At 41.7% G+C, this 22704-nt stretch overlaps 3 gene segments (V, D, J or C); all 3 read right to left on the bottom strand.

Annotated features, from left to right (window-relative positions):
• Window positions 1–2424: 2424 nt before the first annotated feature.
• Window positions 2425–3084, bottom strand: LOC120226971. The segment is given in 2 exon segments: window positions 2425–2804; window positions 3023–3084. Coding segments are annotated over 2 exon segments (429 nt in total).
• A 2593-nt stretch (window positions 3085–5677) lies between these two features.
• LOC120226970 lies at window positions 5678–9542 on the bottom strand. The segment is given in 4 exon segments: window positions 5678–5868; window positions 7633–7659; window positions 8826–9122; window positions 9484–9542. Coding segments are annotated over 4 exon segments (564 nt in total).
• A 6689-nt stretch (window positions 9543–16231) lies between these two features.
• LOC120226969 lies at window positions 16232–17052 on the bottom strand. The segment is given in 2 exon segments: window positions 16232–16614; window positions 16979–17052. Coding segments are annotated over 2 exon segments (432 nt in total).
• Between the last annotated feature and the right edge of the window lie 5652 nt (window positions 17053–22704).

Here is a 22704-nt window from a genome sequence, read left to right as displayed (position 1 = left end):
ATTTCTGACATCACTCTGCACCTGCTGTCCCTTTTGGAAACTGTACACACTTCACCTGCCAAAGGTTATCACTACAGTCTGGCCTGTTCTGCTACTTGATCCCAATTTTCACAGGGTGACAATGGGAAACCCATTCCTCATAGGAATCCCAAGATTCCCTGGGAAACCAACTCTGAGAGAGGGAGAGTTCAGATTTTTTTTTTATTATGGAGTGTTCTTGAGAAGCCCATCTCTGGAAAGGAGAGACAAGAAGCAAGATTGGACAGATAAGGAAAGTGAGCTGTGATGGCGTCTCAAGAAAAGCCACCTCCAACCCCACAGAGAGGCCTAGAGGTGCAGTCGTTCTACAGAGTTGATGTGGAGTGAGCAAGGGGGTTGGGCCTTTATACTCTTCCGTCCAGTAAGTATTGTCTTTCCTGGAAAAGAAGTGTCACCTTGGGCCAGGTCATTCTTCAGCAAGGTAATCTCCTCAGAGGGCGACCAGCAGAGGGTGGCCAGCAGGCAGCCCTCACAGCACCTGCAGCGGTACAGCTCTTACTTGTGAAGGGGAATCTAAGCAGCACACCGCAGGCCCTCCTCTCCAACATTCCCATTAAATCAGTGAACTCAAGCCAATGGAGGCTCTCATGCCAGTATCCCGCAGGAATATGGACCCATGCCAGTTCAGGCACGCACAACTAGTAAGTTATTATTATTATTTGTGGTTATATCCATAGACACTGAGAGTTATTTGTAGGTGGGAATAAGCTGCTTCTCCTCAATCTGAGTACCAGAAAACAGCAGAAACAAGTTTATACTGAACCACGTATAAAGTAATTTCCTAACAAGAGGGAAGAAAATAGACATCAGATCTGTTGCACAGACTCACCTCCCCTCTCCCCGCTTCCACAAAATGACAGGAGAAAGAATTAGTCCCCATTAGAGTTAATAATTCCTTTTCAAATGTATCATTAAGGAAGTAACCATATAAACCATAAAATGGGAGAAGATATTCTCATGCACATTTCTGACAAAAGATTCATTTTCAGACTATAAGGAACTCTCAGAAAAAAAAAAAAAAAGAATAACTATGTGTGTGTGTCTGACTAGACCAAGCATCGCCCAGAAACAAACTATCTAAACAGCAATTCAATTGTAGACCTATGGTAAATTACTGAAAATCATTAGTCATAAGGGAGATGTAAATTTTAACAATACTGCTTCAGGATCCACCAATAAGGATATGATAAACAGTATGACAATAGCAAGTATGGGGAAAGGATTTACAGCAAGTGAAAATGTTACACATGGTAGGTGGAGTATAAAGAAGTTCCCCATTTCAGAAAACTGTTCCATAGTATCCACCAAAGCCAAGTTGAGGCTGGCTCTGTGACTCAGCGCTTTCATGCCTCGGAACACACTCATGGGAAGTGAGGGCATAGCTCCACCAAAGACTTTGAAAGCATGTTCTTAAAAACTGTATTGATAACATATTCGAATCTGAACCCATTCATTAAATAAAAATTGAAGTTATTGTGACGTTTTCTTTTAACAACAAAGTATTCTGCAGTGAAAAGGAACAAGTTACTGCCACACTATCAACATAGAGGAAGTTCAAGGAACATGTTGAGCCAACCAGGCAAGACATCAAAAAGTACATAGTTTATGGTTCCATTTACATGAAATACAAGAACAGAGAAAGTCTGGGCTGCATGGTGAAGAAATTAGAAAGGTGGAGGCGGCCTCTGGTGGTAGGGATGGAGCATGGCATTGATTGGAAGGAGCATGAGGGAAAAGTGTGATGCTGGAGAGGGTGTGTCTGTCTGGATCAGAGTCGTGGTGAGGGGGGGGATGTACCTGCTCATGTTCACCCAGGTGTACACTTTAAATTCACATTATAACAGTGAAGGCACTTTATTTTTTAAATGAAAGAGTTTATCAGTGAGTTGGCATTATGAGCTCAGGATTAGATGATTTTCCCATCTTCTTCCCTGCAAGCACTGGTACCTTGAACAACCTGAACTCTGAGAACCTCTCATCTCTAAGGATTATTGTGCAACTGATTACTGTAGATGAGTAATCAGTGCACCACTGAACACACAGCAGGTCTTCAAGCGTCAGCAGATGGCAATAGACTGTGTCGTTGTTGCTGTTTATTATTATCAGTAGTAGCGGCAGCAGTACTAGTATTTTCTTGGATATGGGCTCCTCTTTTTTTGCCTAGTTCTCAGAGTGTATCTCAGAGATGGGATTCAAAGACTAGGCTGTGGACAAATTCCTTCGCAGGTTTCACCTGGAGATCTCAATATTAGATTGATTGAAGGTTTGAGGCTTGGGGTTGTCAAGAAAGGAAGCTTTGGAAGGACACAGTCCCTTGCAGGCCCTCGGCCTTGAAGGGACCTGCAAGCCCTTCCCCAAAGCACACCCTGCTCCGATGAACAGACCTCAGGGCACAGTGCAGCTGCTGGAACCCCTGAACAAGCAGCCCGGTGGGGGGAAGGTTTTTGCTCGAGGCTGCAGCACCGTGGGAGGAAGTGCATAATCCTGCTGGCAGAAGTAACTGGCGGAGTCCTCAGGCTGTACTGTGCTGATTTTGAGGATGAATTCTTTGTCAGACTGAAATGCAGAGAACCGATCTGGGACACCAGACTTTAGGTTATCAGCATCATAGATGATAAGCTTGGGAGGCTGGCCCGGTTTCTGCTGATACCAGCTTAAGTAGTCACTAATGCTCTCGCTGGCCCTGCAGCTGATGGACACGCTGTCTCTCAGGGACACAGAGAGATAGGCCGGGGACTGAGTCAGCTGAGCGGCGCCACTGGCAGCTGGGAAGGAAGCAAGGCACAAAGTCACCATCATTTACTAGATCCCACTCCATTTCCTCCCAGAAGGTTCTGACTGTCCTGGTCCCCTATCCTGAGAGCACCTGAGTCTCGAGGGGCAGGGAGATCCCGGGTCAGAGATCCACGGGACTCTGGGGAGACCCCACAGTAAGGAGGAAACTGCCACCATCTCGGGGATGTCCCCTGCCCGCCCTCCTCACCTGGGATGCAGGACAGCAGGAGGCAGAGGAGCTGAGTCAGGACACCCATGTTCAATGCAGGGACTGCCTGAGGCTCTTTTTTGCCTCGGATCACTGAGCAGCCTATTTATGGGGCTTCTGAAGAACAGAAATATGGTTTCTCTGGGGAAAACATGCAAATCAGTGAGGGGTTGGGTGGGTCTGGCCGCAGCTGCCCAACCAGGGAGCACTGTAGGGGGCAGTGTCTCATGGGGCTTGTCATTGGATGCAGGAGTCGTGTCCAGGCCCCAAGGAGCTTCTCCCCCGTGTTTGTAACCTAGAAACCTACAGTGTATATCCAGTGAGCTCTTCGTTTCGGGGGGTAGATTCCCGTGATTCATCGCTTACATCCAACACCCTGTGCTCATCCCAACAAGTACCCTCCTCAATGCCCATCACCCATTTTTGAGGATGCACTTTCTAAGAATGAGAAGAAAAGTCAGGTGGCCATCTAAGATTTAAGCTTTCATATGAATATATTAACACCATCTTCTAGAGATGCTTGTGAAATATCGGTTCTAGTTCAATACATTATCTAGAATAGATATTATGAGCTATGGGGGGAAAGAGGAAGGGAAAGGGCTGATGTGCTTGGAGCAAGCCCACGCTCTGCCTCTGCAGGCACTGGGCAGTGGAGAAGGCTCCCAGCTTCCGAGTCCCTGCTTCCATGGACACTATTCTTCTTTAGTTTGGGGACTAATTTATTTCATATATCAACTTTTTCCCATTTTGTGTATTAACTTTTTTCTTGGTTCTCTTAGTAACTTTCTCGCCTTGTATAATCATATTTGAGATATGATTTTTTGCCTGATACAGTTCCAGTGTTATCATCAAGATTACTTTCTCTTTATTTTCATAAATGAGTCCGTTTAAAAAGTTATTTGAATTCTAACTCTTTCTATTCCTAGTATACTAAGATATTTCTTAATTAAAAATTAGAATATACTTAAGAGTTTATCAAATATCTTCCTATCATGTATCAGTATGATTGAATTTGTTTTTTTTCTGTAACTGATTATTGTGTTCAATTATATGAACAAATCATCTGAGCTCACTGGAGCTCCAGGATCATCACCATCCTGCTAAAACATACGATGCTTTGGAGACACTCTTTTATTTTTAAGTTTATTTATTTATTTTGAGAGAGAGAGTGAGTAGGGGAGGGGCAGAGAGATTGTGAGATAGAAAAAATCCCAAGCAGGCTCTGCATTGTCAGCACAGAGCCTGATGCGGGGCTCGAACTCATGAACCATGAGGTCATGACCTGAGCAGAAACCAAGAGTTGGGCCCTTAATGAACTGAGTCACCCAAACAAATTTCTTATAATACTGTGCCTGCTATGCTCTTCCTACTTTCTCTCCTGAGATGATTAAACTCATTGATAGCAGTGGCATAATATCCTAGACTATGGGCCCTTTGGTTTGGTCTAATTAAGGCCTGGCTGTCCCTGGTGTCTTTTCTGGGCACAAGGCCTGAATAAGAGTGTCCTCTCTCAGCAATTTTCACTTTCCTTGGCCTGAGGTGCCTGAATCTAAGGGAAGACTGACCAAAAGTATATGATTTAGATAGCTTTATGCTTCATTTTGAGTCACTATATGTGATAGTCAGAGGACCTAGGGCCACCAATAAGAAGCAGTGGTAGAAAAAGCAAAAAGAGAATGATTACAAAACAATTACAGCCTACATTGCCCCATTATTGTGCTTGTGAACGCCTGATCACCAGCTCTCCAGAAAAATAAAATTCTGGTGTGTAGCATTTGCCAATTTCCATAAAAGCAGTCAAATTTCTAACACACTTCTTTCAGCTCACGATAGAACAAGATGAAAACCATTAGGGAAGAGAAGACGTAAGCAACATTACCAACCAACCTGAAAGAACAGGTGGAAAAATGTGTATCCTGGTATAGAGTGCATGGAACATTCACCAAGATGAACAATTCCCTGTGCTGTAAAACAGGCCTGAGTAGACTTAAAAGTGTGGAAAGCAGACAGAAATTGTTTTTCAACATCAAAATAATTAAGTTAGAAGCAGTTACAATAAATTATTCAGAAAATCCCCAAATGTGAAGCAATACCCTTATATATAACTTATATATAAAATAATAAATTGTAATAATGGTAAGAGAATATTAGATAGATAGTACTAGATATAATTAAATGATGAGAAAAGCACAGCATATAAAAATTTGTGGGATGTTGTTAAACAATAGTTAGGAGGAGATTAATAGCCTTTAATTCCTGTATTCAGAAACAGGAATTATTTATTTAATTATTTATTTAATATTTTTACAGCACAAAGACTATAGTCAGTGATACTATAATAGCATTGTATGGTGACAGTTATGAGCACAACATAATGTATAAACTTGTTGAATCACTATGTTGTACACCTGATATAGTATAACATTGTGTGTCATGTATGCTCAAATAAAAAAAAAAAGAAAAAACATTTAATATCAACGATCCAAACTTCTACCTTAAGAATGCAAAGCAAAAGAAGTTCTGATCCAAGATAGTGGTGTCAGAGGCTCCTGAACTCACCTTCTAACCACGGACACCCCAAATCTACAGCTACACATGGGGCAACTCCAACTGCAAGAAACCCAGAAACGAGCTGAAGGACTCCTACACATGGGATTAAGGAGGAAATACACAGACTGAAACAGGTGCACGAACCAGGGACACATTCTTGCTGTAAACTTCACCCTCAATACAATAATATACAATGGGAGGAAACTTGTAACTCCCTGCTTTTCCTTGAAGAATGAAGGGCTTGAATCCATCATCTAGTGCCCCAATTTGTAAGACTTCTACCTGAGGACCACCCCCTCCAAAAAAAAAAAAAAAAACAAAAAAAACCACACACTGATCTGGAAGCCAGCAGGGCTTGCAGGAGACCCACAAGACAACAGTAAACAAGGAAAATAATCTCAGGGCTTAGCACAGAGGGAGCCCACCTGCCAACTTTACCCTCAAAGAAGCCTATTTTGATATCTTAAAAGTCTCTGCCCAAAGGTTAAGCTAATATAGAACACATCTAGGGGCTAACTGCATTCTTCCCTGGAAATCAAGGCCACCAGTGTTTACACTATCTTCCCCTTCTCTCTCTGCCCAGCTCCAGATCCCTGGGGTCTCCCTGGAAAGAACCTGGGACTTGTCTGGAGCCTTGGCTTTTATGGCTGTCATCCAGGCTATGTACCCCTTGATCTCGTGGCTCCGGTGGCCAGCTAGGCTTGTGTTCGAGGACCCACAGGGCTGCCGTAAACAAAGACAAAGAAGTATTAGCAAAAATCATATTTGTGTGCTATAATTTTATAAATGCAATAAATAAGTACATATAATAGATGATAATACTTGATTAATGTGACATTTTGACTGGTTATACGATTTCTGGATTGCTTTTCTGCAATTTAATGTATCAGGGCATCAAAATTTGTACTTTTAGCAAATTCAATTTCCATTTAAAATTGAAAAGGACATCAGTCTTTGGCAAATACAAGACCACAAATGTCATTTGAATATTTTTAATTCTGATAGTGATTATTTTTTGCTATTGCAACTGTTAATTGGACTTTGAGGAATATTTTATGGTTTATGACATGATGCATGTCTGATGTATCATTTTGAAATATAAATGTTAATATGTCTAGACCTGATGATGCTTATAGAACCATTTTTTAAAATGATTTAACTCTTCACACAAATCAGTTTTGTGTAAAAATGAATTTAATTAAAAATTTTAAAAATATTTATTTATTTTGAGAGAGAGAGCAAGCAGAGGAGGGACAGAGAGAGAGGGAGAGGGTCAAGCAGGTTCCACACTGTCGTCATGGAACCTGATATGAGGCTTGAACTCACGAATTGTGAGATCATGACCTGAGCCAAGATCAAGAGTCAGATGCTCAACCGAATGAGCCATCCAGGTTCCCGTGAATTTAATTTTAGAGGGGTGCCTGGGTGGCTCAGTCAGTTGAGCATCCAACTTCAGCTCAGGTCATGAACTCACAGCTTGTGAGTTCGAGCCCCACCTCAGGCTCTGCGCTGACAGCTCAGATCCTGGAGCCTGCTTGAGATTCTGGGTCTCCCTTTCTCTCTGCCCCTACCCTACTCATGCTCGGTCTCCCTCTCTCTCTCTCAAAAATAAATAAACATTAAATTAAAAAAATTTAGATATAAATGTGTACAATGATATTTTAACGTTTCATCTGACATTTCTTGCAATATGATAATACATAATACATGAAACTGAAAGTAGCTTCATATTTGCATAGAATTCAAAACACCTGCTTAACGCATTCTATCACTCTCTTCAATTACAAAGAAAATAATTTCAAAATTGTGTAATAATTGTTTAGTTCAAAGATTCGTATAAAGTAGTGCTCTTTTCCATCAAATGTGACAGTATTTAAATCTACTTTTTACTTTTTTTTAGTTTTTTTATTTTATTTTGAGAGAGAGAGAGAGAGAGAGAGAGAGAGAGAGAGAGAATCTCAAGCAGGCTCCACACTGTCAACACAGAGCCGGATGCAGGGCTTGATCTCACTAACCTTAAGGTAATGACCTAAGCACCAATGAAGAGTTGGACACTTAACCGAATGTGTCACCCAGTGTCCTGATTTCTGTACATTTTCAATGGAATACACGATTCAGATTCATTTTCAGATCATGTGCTATTAAACTAATGTTTTTGTCTGTTGCATGAACCTTTGTTGGTACCTATAGTACCAAATTTGTCAATTCAAAAATAATATTTAGGCTAAATGGTCTTAAAATGTTACCTTTTGGGAAAAAAGAATTCCTATCATTCTGCATCCTTCCTGAGCTATATGAAGTACATTCTATGCTCTGCCTCTTTTAGGTTACTTTGAATGCCAGAACCCACTTTGAAATTTCAATCTGTGGCAACCACCAGATTGTTCTCTGATTTCATGGATCGGTTCTGCTTTTGTTTGGTTGGTGTGTGACTTTTGTTTTTTGGATTTCACATACAAATGAAATCACACAGTATTTGTTATTTTCTGTCTGACTTATTTCACATTATATAAAATGCTCATGGTCTGTCCATGTTGTCAAAAATGGCAAGATTCCATTCTTCTTTGTTGTTTAGTAAAATCTCATAGTGTACACAGACCACATCTTTCTTATAGGACTAGGGGCATATATGTGCTATGAGTTTACAATTTTGGTGCAAAAACACCAAACCCTTATATTACTCATTCTCAGCCACGTTTGCTATGAGGACAGCGTGTATTTAATGCTGTCTAAAGAACGTAGTAAAAGAGGGGTTAGTGTAACTTGTAAAGTAGAAGTTCAGAGAGTGAGAAAATAAAAATAATAATTTGAATGATACCAAATATTATTGTATCATATTAAGAATATTAAATATGCCAAACTTGTTAACTCCGAAACATATTCAACTTGTATTGTCACAAATATGCCTCTGTTTGCTGACTCTTCAGCTGACTTGATGTCCTTGACACATGCACACAGGAGGGGAGGGTGCAGGTCCGCTCTCCCTTTCCTCCTACTGCTCAGAGGGCACATGAATCACCTCCATCCTGGGGTGGGTCCTGCTGTGCTGGGCTGGTTCTGCTGAGGGGCCAGGACATGGTCCAGAGCCCTCAGCTGCATGTGATGCCCTGACGTCCCCAGCACCTGCCTCTTAGGACAACGGAGGCTCTGCTGTGCCTGCTCCCCACTCAAGCAACACATGTGGAGGGTGGTGTCGCGCCACCCAGAGAGGTTTGTGTTCGGGGCTGAATCACTGTGGGAGGAGCGTGTGTACCTTGGTAGCAGTAATAAACCCCGATGTCCTCAGCCTCCACCCTGCTGATTGTCAGGGTGAAATCTGTCCCTGACCCGCTGCCACTGAACCTGTCAGGAACCCCAGAGGCCCGGTTGGAAACAAGATAGATGAGGAGCCGTGGAGACTGGCCTGGCTTCTGCAGGTACCAATCTAAATAGGTGTATCCACCACTGTGTAGGAGGCTCTGACTGGCCCTGCAGGAGATGGAAGCCGGCTGTCCAAGGGTGATGGGCAGGGAGAGAGGGGTCTGTGACAGCACGACATCCCCATTGGATCCTAAAATAATGAGAGATTGGTGCAAGGTTATGTAGAAGTATTATGAGCAATTTTTATGATTTAAGTTGTTTTTGTATTTTAGGCTAAATCATTTTCTGTGATATGATTCATATTCTAATTATTCAATTTCCAAAGACAACCCAAGAGTTGTAGGCACACAGTAGCCTCTATTCCCCAGCATCTCACTAAAGCACTGTTCCTTGATCCTTTCCGTTTCTTCTTGATTTCCCGGGCCCCCAAATTAAGTTCCCCTTGCTGGAGGGCAGTCCCACCCAAGGACAGAATACACATGGGGAGCAGGGGCACCCCCAGAGCTCTCCCCCCACACCCCGTGCTCCTCTCTCACCCCCTCCGCCCTCACCTGGGATCCAGAGCACCAGCAGCCCCAGCAGCTGACCAGGGAACCTCATTGTGAGAAGCGGGACTGATGGGTCCTCACAGGTAAAGAAGGACAGAGCTGAGCTTTATGTCAGAGGGCAGGGCCTCCCAGGGGACCACATGCAAATCCCCTGGTGGGTGTGGCAGAGGGGAAAGAGCCAAAGGCAGGGCCACAGGGACCTCTCCTGTGAGCAAAGTACCTTCCGATGTGTTCTGTGCTTGGAAGGAAACTACCAGAGACAAATTCCTTACTGCTGAGTGTGAAGAAGGATCTGAGTGTCTGGGAAGACACAGTGCTCACAGCCCTGCCCTTCTGAGAAAGCTCCAGAGACCCTGAGGGTGTGGACTTGAGTGTCCTGTGTCACTTTCTGGCAGGAGAATGGCCATCCTACTTGGATCCTCTCAGCTACTGTCCAGGAGGAAACAGAGCCGCCCGGCTCTGGCTGACTAGCAGAGTATCTCCAAACCACAGGATGAACTAGAGAGAGTTCTAGAGCTTCTGGTACCTGCTGTTTCCAGGCTAATGGTTTTAGACAATTTAATAATGGCTAAACAATGAATTATACTCACTCTGGGACCTTTGGAAAGATGAAAGTAAAAAGCAGGGAGAAAAGAATCTCTCATCACAGGCAGAGAACTAACAGCCCTGCTTAGGAGACTAGGAGAGAAGAATGTTGTGCTTCAGGCAGTGAGTGTGGAATTTGTGGTAACCATTTGTTACATATGGTGTGTATCCTGTCATTCTTTTCTGATAGATATTTAGATAGATAGATAGATAGATAGATAGATAGATAGATAGATAGATACTAGACAGATAACGCACATCATATATTTTATGTGAGATACGGATACTCACACAAACACCCCACACACACACACAAATCAAAGAGATTTCTTAAGAGAAGCAATTTCTAAGCTCATTGGACACAATGAACAATGTGTCATTTTGTAATGTTTCATTTTATTCATTACCATTTTCTTTTGGATGCTTAGAAAATCCTGTCCTATATGGGGGCTTTCTCATTCTGCACAACTAGTGTGTGCCAGAGGTTCTGTGGTCCTGCTAGTGCCGTGGGAGAAGCTGAGTCTCGCGCTGGTTTATGTTCGGCGGCAGGAGGAAAGGAGAAGAATGTTATGCTTCAGGCAGTGAGTGTGCAGTGGGGGTAACCATTTGTTACATGTGATGTGTATCCTGTCATCCTCCTCTCTCTCCCCCCGGATATAAGTAGACAGATAGTATAGACAGACAACACACACACACCATATGATATATATATGATATATACCTCCCAAATCAAAGAGATTTCTTAAAGAAAGCACTTTCTAAGTAGCTTGGACAGAATGAACAATGTTTCATTTTGAAATATTTTATTTTATTGTCATTTTCCTTTTTTAAATGTTTATTTTTGAGAGAGAGAGAAAGAAAACACAAATGGGGGAGGGGCAGAGAGAAGGGGAGACACAGAATCTGAAGCAGGCTCCAGGCTCTAAGCTGTCAGCACAGAGCCTGACCCAGGCTTGAACTCGGGAATGGCAAGATCACAACCTGAGCTGAAGTCAAACACTTAACTGACTGAGCCACCCAAGCACCTCCTCCTTTTTCCTTTTGATGCTTATAAAATCCTTTCCTTTACGGAGACTTTCTCATCATGTATAACCAGTGTCTGTGAGAGGTTCTGTTTTCTTGTCAGCACTCTCTGAGAAGCTGAGTCTCTCACTGGTTTTTATGTCAACCGTGAGTCACTGAGTTCAAAAGCAGATTCTGTATGTGAGAATAGCAAAAACTGGGACAACTATTTTAATGTCTGGGTGTAACCTGTGTCTATGACTGACATTTTTTGGGGTCTTTACTTAACGACAGTCACTGTGGAATCGGGCCAGGGTTCAGAGTTGCTGGAGGCATCAGTTTACCAACTATCCTTCATGAAAATAAGGACATGACTCCATGATCCTTCCTGCAACAGCTTGATATATGTCATATTGAATCGTTTGTGAGAATTGTGTCAGCTTCAAGTGACCCCACAAAGGGAGTCACAGTCCTGTAAACAAAATCTTGGAGAAACTAAGAGAATAGAGTTTGTGTTTTGATTAGATCTCAGGGAATCTAAACCAAAATCATACTGAACTGAAAAAAAAGCTGAATACATACAATTGTAGACATGATTACACAACATAGATTACTATGAATACCTTCTCAAATCCTCCAGGAAGAAGATTTTGTACCAAGGTAGGAAGCAATATTGTGTAAATGTGTATTGAGACAAAACCTTGGGGCACTTGGATGGCTCAGTCAGTTAAGTGTTGGAGCCTTAACTTTGGCTCAGGTCATGACCCCAGGGTTGTGAGACTGAGTTCCACATCAGGCCCTGCACCAAGTGTGGAGCCTGTTTGGGATTCCCTGCCTCTCCTTGTGCCTCTCCCCCACTCACCAGTGCACTCTCTCTCTCTCAAAAAAAAAAAAAAAAGTAAAGCCTGAAATCAGTGGAGGGACCCAGTTTCTGATTGATGACATATTGTGACAGAAGTCAGAGTAAAATAGACCATTTTCCATATTATACTAGTTGGCATTTTATTTACACTTTTATGTGTTTTCTTCACTGATCTTTATAGTGGTGACCAATGCAATACTGAGTTTTACTCTTGACAGTTCCAGCCCTCCTGATCAATCCTTGTAGTGAATGAATTAGAAAGATAAGCAATTGAAAATGAAAAGAATAAAGACAAAAAAAGGAAAAATACAACACAATATTATAAATCTTAAGATGGGTTTGAAGAACTACGCATTGCAGATGTTAGATAGTGAATCACATTATATAACACTGTGTCAAGTATACTAAAAAAAAAAAAAAAATCGTTGGGCGCCTGGGTGGCTCAGTAGATTAAGCATCTGACCTCAGCTCAGGTCATGATCTCACAGTTCAAGAACTCGATCCCCATGTTGGGCTCTGTGCTGACAGCTCAGAGCCTGGAGCCTGCTTCTGATTCTGTGTCTTCCTCTCTCTCTGCCCTTCCCCCACTTGTACTCTGTCTCTCACAAATAAATAAAAACATTAAAAAATTAAAAAAAGAATGACATTATACATTATCATATGTGAAATATCACAGTGTGGAAAATCACTGAAAATTATTTGCCTGTCATGTTCTTTTTTCTATTTTAGTTTTGAAAATGTTTGTTTTATAAAGTAGTCTTTCGAATGCTTGCATTTCAGAGTATTACTATTTCATACAAAACTTAACCTGAAACTTTAAAAGTCTCCTTTTCTGTTTGGTTTTGATGATCTCCAAATTTCTTTTCACAAAATATCCAGGAAAGTCAAAATCTTATAAAAATATTTTCTTGATCAGGAAAAGGCTTTAAAATTTTCCTGTACTACCTGTAAACTAAAGGAATCCCTAATTCCAAAGAAGACTCTTTCTCTCCTGCATGTTTATAAACTATGTCATACCCTGGACAATAAGACGGAGCGGGGCATGCACATTACTCATGGCTAACAACATCTATGAGCCATGTAAGAGCACACGTGTGAGATCCAGGTGGGGAGAACTCCAGGCATCTCAGCCGTGGCCACCGTCCACTGAATGAGCAAGGACTTACCCAAGTGGCTTTCATTGTGGTTTGGTTTCTGTGCCTCAGTCTGTTCATTGGGGTCCATGACCCTGGAAACCAGGGTGTGATTTGTGTACCTTGCGAAGATACCTTGTTGGTGTCACTTGTGAGTCCATTGACCTGGGGCCAGAGTTTATGGTGTGCTGGGTATGATGCTGGTATACATCCTGTGGACTTTGATGTATAAATTTTATCAATCCAAACAACTCACACTCATCCTGCTTTGGCCAAGAGGAGAGACAGAAGCCTGTGTCCTGACTGAGTCCCAGTGCAAGTTCTTTCTGGTGAAAGGGGAGCTTTCCTGCATGAGACCTGAGACCAGCCATCCAGCAGAGGGTGCATTTCCAGCTGCAAGCCTGTTGAATAGATTCCTGGGACCTGTGTGAGACTGGTCACCTTTTCTAAGTAACTGCAAACTGTCACCCACTAGAGGACAAACGCACAGATACATATTCTGGTCACAGGTAGTTCACATACACTGATGAATGTATTGATCTTCTGACTTTATAAGTGACTTCTCAACCATGTGAAGCAGGTGACTTATGAGCCTCAATGATCTAGATCCTTCACATCCCTGACTCTGCCTGGCTAATCTGAATTACTTCCCAATATTCTAGTTTCTTTTTGTTTTCTTTTTTCTTGTAGTAAATACATAAAGAAATACATTTTGTAGAGATACCTGAGATTCGTCTGAGTCCTGTGGAGAGATGGGAGCAATGTCTCATGTTGCCCATGAAGGTTATTCTTCCAGGGATGCTACTCCCTTGGGAGGCCCAGATCACCTCAATCTAATAGGGCAAAGGGAGACAGAAGTTTCCTTTGACCTCATGTCACCTCATCATCTCTCTACTTTTATGCACTCTTTACTCTCTGTAGCGATTTGCATTCCGACCCGAAAGTCTCTCCCATGAGGGATGGAAATTTTCTCCTGAGAAGTCTCATTAAACCCCACAACTTTCTCGTCATTTAAAAAATATTCTTCCACTGTTTGATGTGAGATAGACTGATTGTTTATTTGTATGTTTGCTTGTTGGCTATAGGAAAGTTTGATTCACCTGAGAGAGAGAGAGAGAGAGAGAGGAAAGATACTTGAAAAAGACACTAATCTGTTTGATCTTCATGTGATACCATTATTGAAACTGAGCCAATGGAGAAATCAACTATGATGCATCCAGGCAGTGAAATATGATTCAGCTGAAAAAAGCATAATGTACTGTCCATGGAGACAGTCAAAAGTTGAGTGGATGCCAAGGGTTCGAGGGGAGAGAAGGATGAATAAGCAGAGCACAGAGAAGTCTGAGGAGGGTGAGATGATGCGGTACAATGCTGTCCTGGGTACACATCGTGAGACGTTTGTCCAAACCCTTAGATCCACCAGCAGCAGGACTGAACTACAGTGGGAACCGTCCATGTGCGTGGTAACGATGTACAGGTTCACTGATTGTAACGAGTGTATCGCCCTGGAAAGGATGTGAATAGTGGCGGAGACTGTGCCTCTGTGCACGCAGGGGGTATATGGCATTACTGCATTTTAATTACAGAGACCATGGAATCCAATCTCCTGGAATAGGCACTTACAGGCAATAAAGAAACTGTATTTACTCAACCAGACACAGGATCATATCGATTCAGTCATTCTTTTACTTGTATCAAGATCAGATATAATTTTTAAGGAATATTTTAATTAAGATCTTCTCAAAGATCTGGATCAAATTCTTATCCTTTTTCAAGAGAATATGCAGTTCAGGTTCATTTTCAGGTAAGTCCGTGTTCCATAAAACTAATGTAATTGACTGTTATTTGAAACGTTTTTTGGCAGACTACCAAATTGTGTCATTTTCCAATTAAAATGATCTTAAGATGTCACATTTTGGGAACAATATTTCATATCGTTCTGTACCCTTCCTGTGGCACACGAAGTACGTTCAATTCTCTACATCTTTCCGGTTGTTTTGCACTCTGAGAACCCACTTTGAAATTCCAAGAATTCCTTTTTTTTCTCAGAAAAATGTAGTTGAGGCAAATAACACTTCTAGGACTAGGGTGAGGTGTGTGTGTGCGTGTGTGTGTGCGTGCGCGTGCACATTGTTTTATTAAAGTATGGTTGATACGCAGTGTTACATAGGGGTCAGATGTACAGCACAGAGATTTGACGAGTCTACACACGAAACTGCACTTACCACAAGCACAGCCACCTTCTATCCCCACACACCACCACTGTGGTGCCATTGAGTGTGTTCCCTGTGCTGCACCTTTCACTCCTGTGACTCTTTCATTCCAGAACTGTACCTTCTACTCCCCTCCACCCACCCTGCCCTCCCCGACCCCTGCTTTCCCCTTCTGCAACCATCAGTCTGTTCTCTGTATTTTCAGGGTCTGTTTCTGCTTTTGTTTCTGTTTGTTGACTTTGTTTTTCAGGTTCCATATATAAATGAAATCATATGTATTGTTCTTTCTCCCTGTGACTTATCTCCCCTAGCATAACATGCTCTCTCCATCTATGTTGCTGCAATTGGCAACATTTTATTCTTTTTATGACTGAGTAAAATTACACTGTATACATAGCTAGTTTAAGGGATGAGGAGCTTGCATCTGCTATGAATTTACAAATCTCTTTTGGTCCTTGAAGACCAAACAATTTAATTAATTGTTCTGAGCAATATCTTCTGTGGGGATAGTGTGTATAGAGCATCACCTTGAAAAGATAGTAAAAGAGAGTTAGTGTAACTGGTAAAGAAGAAGTTCAAAAAGTGGGAAAACAAAAAATAATATTTCAGAACGATGCCAAGTATTATCTTATTAAAATTATATCAAAATTCGTTATCTCCGAAATGTATTGTACTTGTGTTGTCACAAATATACCTCAGTTTTGTGACGTTCCAGCTGACTCGATGTCCTTGACCCATGCACACAGGAGGGGAGGGTGTGGATGGGGTGCAGGTCTGCTCTCCCTTCCCTCCTACTGCTCAGAGGGCAGTCAATCACCTCCGTTCCCGAACGGAGCTGGGCTGGTGCAGTTGAGGGGCCATGCCATGGTCCAGAGCCCTCAGCTGCACGTGATGCCCTGACGTCCCCAGCACCTGCCTCTTAGGGCAACAGAGACTCTGCTGTGCCTGCTCCCCACTCAAGCAACATGTGTGGAGAGTGGTGTCACGCCACACAGAGAGGTTTGTGTTCGGGGCTGAATCACTGTGGGAGGATCATGTGTAGCTTGCATGCAGTAATAAACCCCAATGTCCTCAGCCTCCACCCTGCTGATTGTCAGGGTGAAATCTATCCCTGACCCGCTGCCACTGAACCTGTCAGGGACCCCAGAGGCCCGGTTGGAAACAAGATAGATGAGGAGTCGTGGAGACTGGCCTGGCGTCTGCAGGTACCAATATAAATACGTGTATCCATTACTGTGCAGGAGGCTCTGACTGGCCCTACAGGAGATGGAGGCCGGCTGTCCAAGGGTGACGGGCAGGGAGAGTGGGGTCTGCGTCAGCACCACATCCCCACTGCATCCTAAAATAATGAGAGATTGGTGCAAGGTTATGTAGAAATATTATGAGCAATTTTTATGATTTAAGTTGTTTTTATATTTTAGGCTAAATCATTTTCTGTGATTTGATTCATATTCTAATTATCTTCAATTTCCAAAGACAACCCAAAATTGTGGGCACAAAGCAGCCTCTTTCTTTTCCAGCATCTCACTAAAGCACTGTTCCTTGATCCTTTCCGTTTCTTCTTGATTTCCCAGGCCCCCAAATTAAATTCCCCTTGGTGGAGGGCAGTCCCACCCATGGACAGAATACACATGGGGAGCAGGGGTGCCCCCAGAGCTCTCCCTCCACACCCCGTGCTCCTCTCTCACCCCCTCCGCCCTCACCTGGGATCCAGAGCACCAGCAGCCCCAGCAGCTGATCAGGGAACCTCATTGTGAGAAGCGGGACTGATGGGTCCTCACAGGTAAAGAAGGACAGAGCTGAGCTTTATGTCATAGGGCAGGGCCTCCCAGGGGACCACATGCAAATCCCCTGGTGGGTGTGGCAGAGGGGAAAGAGCCAAAGGCAGGGCCACAGGGACCTCTCCTGTGAGCAAAGTACCTTCCGATGTGTTCTGTGCTTGGAAGGAAACTACCAGAGACAAATTCCTTACTGCTGAGTGTGAAGAAGGATCTGAGTGTCTGGGAAGACACAGTGCTCACAGCCCTGCCCTTCTGAGAAAGCTCCAGAGACCCTGAGGGTGTGGACTTGAGTGTCCTGTGTCACTTTCTGGCAGGAGAATGGCCATCCTACTTGGATTCCTCTCAGCTACTGTCCAGGAGGAAACAGAGCCGCCCGGCTCTGGCTGACTAGCAGAGTATCTCCAAACCACAGGATGAACTAGAGAGAGTTCTAGAGCTTCTGGTACCTGCTGTTTCCAGGCTAATGGTTTTAGACAATTTAATAATGGCTAAACAATGAATTATACTCACTCTGGGACCTTTGGAAAGATGAAAGTAAAAAGCAGGGAGAAAAGAATCTCTCATCACAGGCAGAGAACTAACAGCCCTGCTTAGAAGACTAGGAGAGAAGAATGTTGTGCTTCAGGCAGTGAGTGTGGAATTTGTGGTAACCATTTGTTACATATGGTGTGTATCCTGTCATTCTTTTCTGATAGGTATTTAGATAGATAGATAGATAGATAGATAGATAGATAGATAGATACTAGACAGATAACGCACATCATATATTTTATGTGAGATATGGATACTCACACAAACACCCCACACACACACAAATCAAAGAGATTTCTTAAGAGAAGCAATTTCTAAGCTCATTGGACACAATGAACAATGTGTCATTTTGTAATGTTTCATTTTATTCATTACCATTTTCTTTTGGATGCTTAGAAAATCCTGTCCTATATGGGGGCTTTCTCATTCTGCACAACTAGTGTGTGCCAGAGGTTCTGTGGTCCTGCTAGTGCCGTGGGAGAAGCTGAGTCTCGCGCTGGTTTATGTTCGGCGGCAACAACCATGAGTCAGTGAGTTCAAAAACAGATTCTGTATGTGAGAAGAGCAAAAACTATGACAACTTTTTTAATGGCTAGGTGTAACCTGCATCTATGACTGACATCTTCTTGGGTCTTCACTTAATGACAGTCACTGTGGAATCGGATGCAGGTTCAGAGCTGCTGAGGGGTGTCAGTTTACCAACCATCATTCATGAAAACAGGGAAAGGACCTGATGATCCATCATGTGGCGGCCTGACATATGTCATATTGAAACCTTTGTGAGAATTGTGTCAGCTTCAAGTGACCCCACAAAGAGAGTCACAGTCCTGTAAACAAAATCCCGGAGAAACTGAAACAATAGATTTGTGGTTTCATTAGATCTCAGGGAATTTAAACCCAAAGTCATACTGAACTGAAAAACAAAAAAATGAAAAACAAAAAAACCTTGGTATCATACAATGGTAGGCATGATTATACAAACAAGGTCAGTGCGAAAACCTTCTAGAAACCCTCCAGGAATATTTTGTACCAGGGTGGGAAAAGATACTGTGTAAAAGTGATATTGACAGTAGACCTTCAACTCTGTGGAGGGACTCAGTTGCTATGGAAATATTGTGAAAGAAATAGGATTATAATAGCCTTTGTCCTGTATTTTACTAGTTGGCATTTTATTTACCTTTTTGTGTGATTTTATTCATTGATCTTTCTTATAGCACTAGTTCATGCAGTCCTGTTTGCCCTTGAGAATTGCAGTCCTCCTAATGAATCCTTCCTGTGAATGAATTCAGAGAGTTATGTAACTGAAACTAAAAAACATAACAAAAAAATAAAAAAGAAAAATATACGGTAATCTTATACATCTTAAGGTGAGTGAAGAACTGGTCATTACAGATGTCAGATCGTGAATCACATTATATAACACAGTATGTCACCTACATTTAAAAAAAAGAATTACATCACACATTGTATGTGAAGTCGATATGTTTGGAGATATGTCTGAAAAATATCCATCTTTTCTGTTTCTTTTACTATATATCCATTTTGGAAGGTTAATTTTACAAAGTATTCTTTGGAATGCTTGAATTTCAAAGAACACTTCTATTGCCTATGAAACTTAACATGAAAAGTTAAAGGTCTCCTTATGTATTGGCTCCTTGTCTCATAACTTCTTGCCAGAAAATATCCAGAAAATACAAAATCTATAAAAATTCTTTCTTGTTCAAGAAAAAGCTTGAAAATTTCCTATACTCTCTGTTAACCAAAGGAAGAGGGTTCCTAATTGTAAGCAGACATTTTTGTTTTCTGCATGTTTACAAACTCTGTTGTGCCCTGGACATAAACCTGAGCCCATCAAAGTTGGTCACCGTCATTACCTGGAAATAATAAGCCCTTGTTAGTGATGTCTAAAATAATCTTCATGGGGTGCAGATGGGAAACAGGGCTCTAGGTGTCTCACATCTCAACTTTTTATAAGTTTATTTATTTATTTTGAGAAAGACAGAGACAGTGCAAAGCATTAACATATTCTGTCAATGCAAGACTCTAGAAGAAAATTCTGGCACCATCCAAGCTAACTAAAGATCCATATATGAACCCTCTGTTTCATCCCTTCTAATTTCTCAAACACTAAACACTAAGCACAGAGAAAAGTTTTCTTCTCCACCCACTGGAGCATGGCCTTTCCCCTTGTCTCCTCCTAGCAGCGAGCTAACTCATCAGGGCAGAGAAAGGACATTCTGAGCACAGGCATGGGCCCTGAGTTGCTTAAGGAGAATGAGGGAGCAAGATGTGCTCAATATATCTCTGGCAAAGCTTCAGGGTCCTTCCTTCAAGACCTGACCTTGCGCTCAGTCCATGAGCTTTGAGATGCTGACCTGGCTGAGGTGGAGGAACTGAGTCAGAAGCAGTGACTTTAGGCTTCAGCTCACCTGACCTAGAGTTTTCCAGTAAGAGAGACAAAATTCTCTCAGTGACTGCACATTGATTTATTTCTAATAACATGTGATCAAGGTCTATTGCCACCAATCCCTATTTCTGCCATTCTGTCCCTGTTGATTTTGGACAATGAACACCTCTTATGTCTGAAGGTCATTATGACAATCTGGCCTGTGCCACGGACATCATCGGTTACAGGCATTGTTCCCTGCACACCAGCCTCACTTTGAATTTAGCACTGGTTGGGGAATATTCCTTTTTTAAAATTTTTGATGTTATTTTACTTTGAGACAGATAGAGAGACAGAGACAGAGACAGAGAAAGAGATTGGAGGGGAGGGTCAGAGGCAGGAGGAGGTAAAGCGAATCCCAAGCAGGCTGCATATTGTCAGCGCAGAGGTGGAGACGAACACAACAATGGTGAGATCATGACCTGATTTGAAATCAGGAGTCGAGTGCTTAACTTCCTGAGCCACCCAGGAGCCCCTGATGGGGGAATATTCTTGAGATGAACATCTCTGGAGAGAGAAAACCGGATTGGGCAGAGGATGATGTTGAACTGTGATGCAGGCAGACAAAAGCCTAAGCCAACCCCATAGAAAGGTGCAGAGCTGTGATCACTTTTCAAACTTGACTGGAATTGGGACCCACAGGCCAGACCTTTATCTGTGACACCTCTCATGCATCAGAAGACTCAATATGTCTATTTCAACAAAGTGATCTGTAGCTTCAAAGTACTCCCAGTAAAAATCCAGTTACTAGTATTTATTTTGTAAAGCAAATTCTAAACTGTATAGGGAATTCAGAGAACTAAAAAGAATCAAGGCAATTTTGAAGAGGAAGAAAGAATGTGGGGAGAATACTCTGGTGACTATTAAGACTGAGTTAAAGACTCAGTAATGAGGACACTGTGGTTGTCACAAAGGTATAAAACATAGTTCACAGATTTCTATCTCTTGGGACACTTAATTTGTGACCAGGGTGACTCCTCAGATAACTAACAAAAGAATGTTCTTCCTAATACAGTGTGATGGATCAAGAGGGACATCATACTGAAGGAGATTAAATCTGAACCCTTACTTTGTATCATATGAAACAATCCAGCTACATTGTAGATCTAAAGTACAGGAATAAAGGTTCATAAAAATAACAAGCAGTCATGCCGTCATCAATTTGGAGTATGAAGTAGCTTTCCAGATAGGACATGAAGGGCATCACACATAAAAGATTGATCATTTGGGCTGCATTGAAATTATCACAGGTTTCAAAACTATTAAGATAAAGTACATAGAGCAGAAGGAAATTTGCAAAGACCGTAATTTAGGTATCCAGCTCATGCTTTTCTTTATGTTTATTTATTTATTTTGAGAGAGAGAGAGAGAGAGAGAGAGAGAGAGAGCTGGTGATCAAACAGGGAGGGGCAGTGGGAGAGAGAATCCCAAGCAGTCTCCATATCACCAGTGCAGAGCCCTTACACAGGGCTCATTCTCTCAAACGGTGAGGTCATGATCTGAACCAAAATCAAGAGTCGGTCACTAATTGCTAGCTTCTCTGTAAATCACAGTAGCTATGACCTATGTTGTGAGGATATTAATGGATTTAACCATAATGAAAAAAATGCTTTGCTAATATCTCATACCTGGAACTCATAGCATGAATGAGGCCATGGAGCTAATGGTTCTTTTTAGGCTGTAATGGTTTACTTTCTTACACTAGGAAAAAATATCTTCATTCATACCCTTTGGGCCTCCATTGAGTTAGAAAACATATATTCAAGTAAGTATACCAATTGGTGTATTACTTTGAAACAAAGATCATAAGGAAAATTTCTTTTTTTTAAAGTCATTAGTTTTTTTAAAATGTTTTTTAATTTATTTCTGAGAGAGAGAGACAGTGTGAGCAGGGGAGGGTCAGAGAGAGAGGGAGACACAGAATCTGAAACAGGCTCCAGGCTCTGAGCTAGCTGTCAGCACAGAGCCTGACACAGGATTCGAACCCACGAACCGTGAGATCATGACCTGAGCCGAAGTCGGATGCTTAACCAACTAGAAGTCAAGTTAGGTACTATATCTGGTGCTGGACACCAATTTTTGATGAGGAGTAACTGGAGTTATATTTATCCATTTAATCCATGAAGTAATTGTATACACATCAAAATATGTACCCACATGTATGTATATTATATACATTAAACATGTATGCATATGGACACATTATCATATACATATTTTATTTATATAATTTAGACTCAAGTCTGAATGACATATAAAAATTGCCATCATTATTGCTCTGTGTAACTTCAGTTAGATGTTTCTACCATGGAATAAATTTTACTCTTTTAATTCAAATAATTATTTTTTAAAACTTTTCTTTATGTTTTTATATCTTCTTAAGAATAGATTCCCAAGTATACATCTTTATGTGATTGGTTTCCATAAAACCTATCAATCTCTATGCAAAAATATATAAAAATTGTATTAGTCATTTACACAGTATTTGAACAAATCAATCAAAACCACAGTGGCCTGTAACAATGAGCATTTGTTTCTACGGTAATGGCTGTTCATGTTTTTTTTTTTTTTTTTTTTTATTTTATTTTATTTTATTTTTTTTACAAATAGTTTATTGTCAAATTAGTTTCTACATAACACTCAGTGCTCATCCCCAAAGTGCCCTCCTCCA

Source organism: Hyaena hyaena, unplaced genomic scaffold (assembly GCF_003009895.1).
Source record: "Hyaena hyaena isolate Hyena2069 unplaced genomic scaffold, ASM300989v1 scaffold_1927, whole genome shotgun sequence".
In the NCBI taxonomy this organism is placed as follows: Eukaryota; Metazoa; Chordata; class Mammalia; order Carnivora; family Hyaenidae; genus Hyaena; species Hyaena hyaena.
This window is presented reverse-complemented; position numbering and strand designations above follow the sequence as displayed.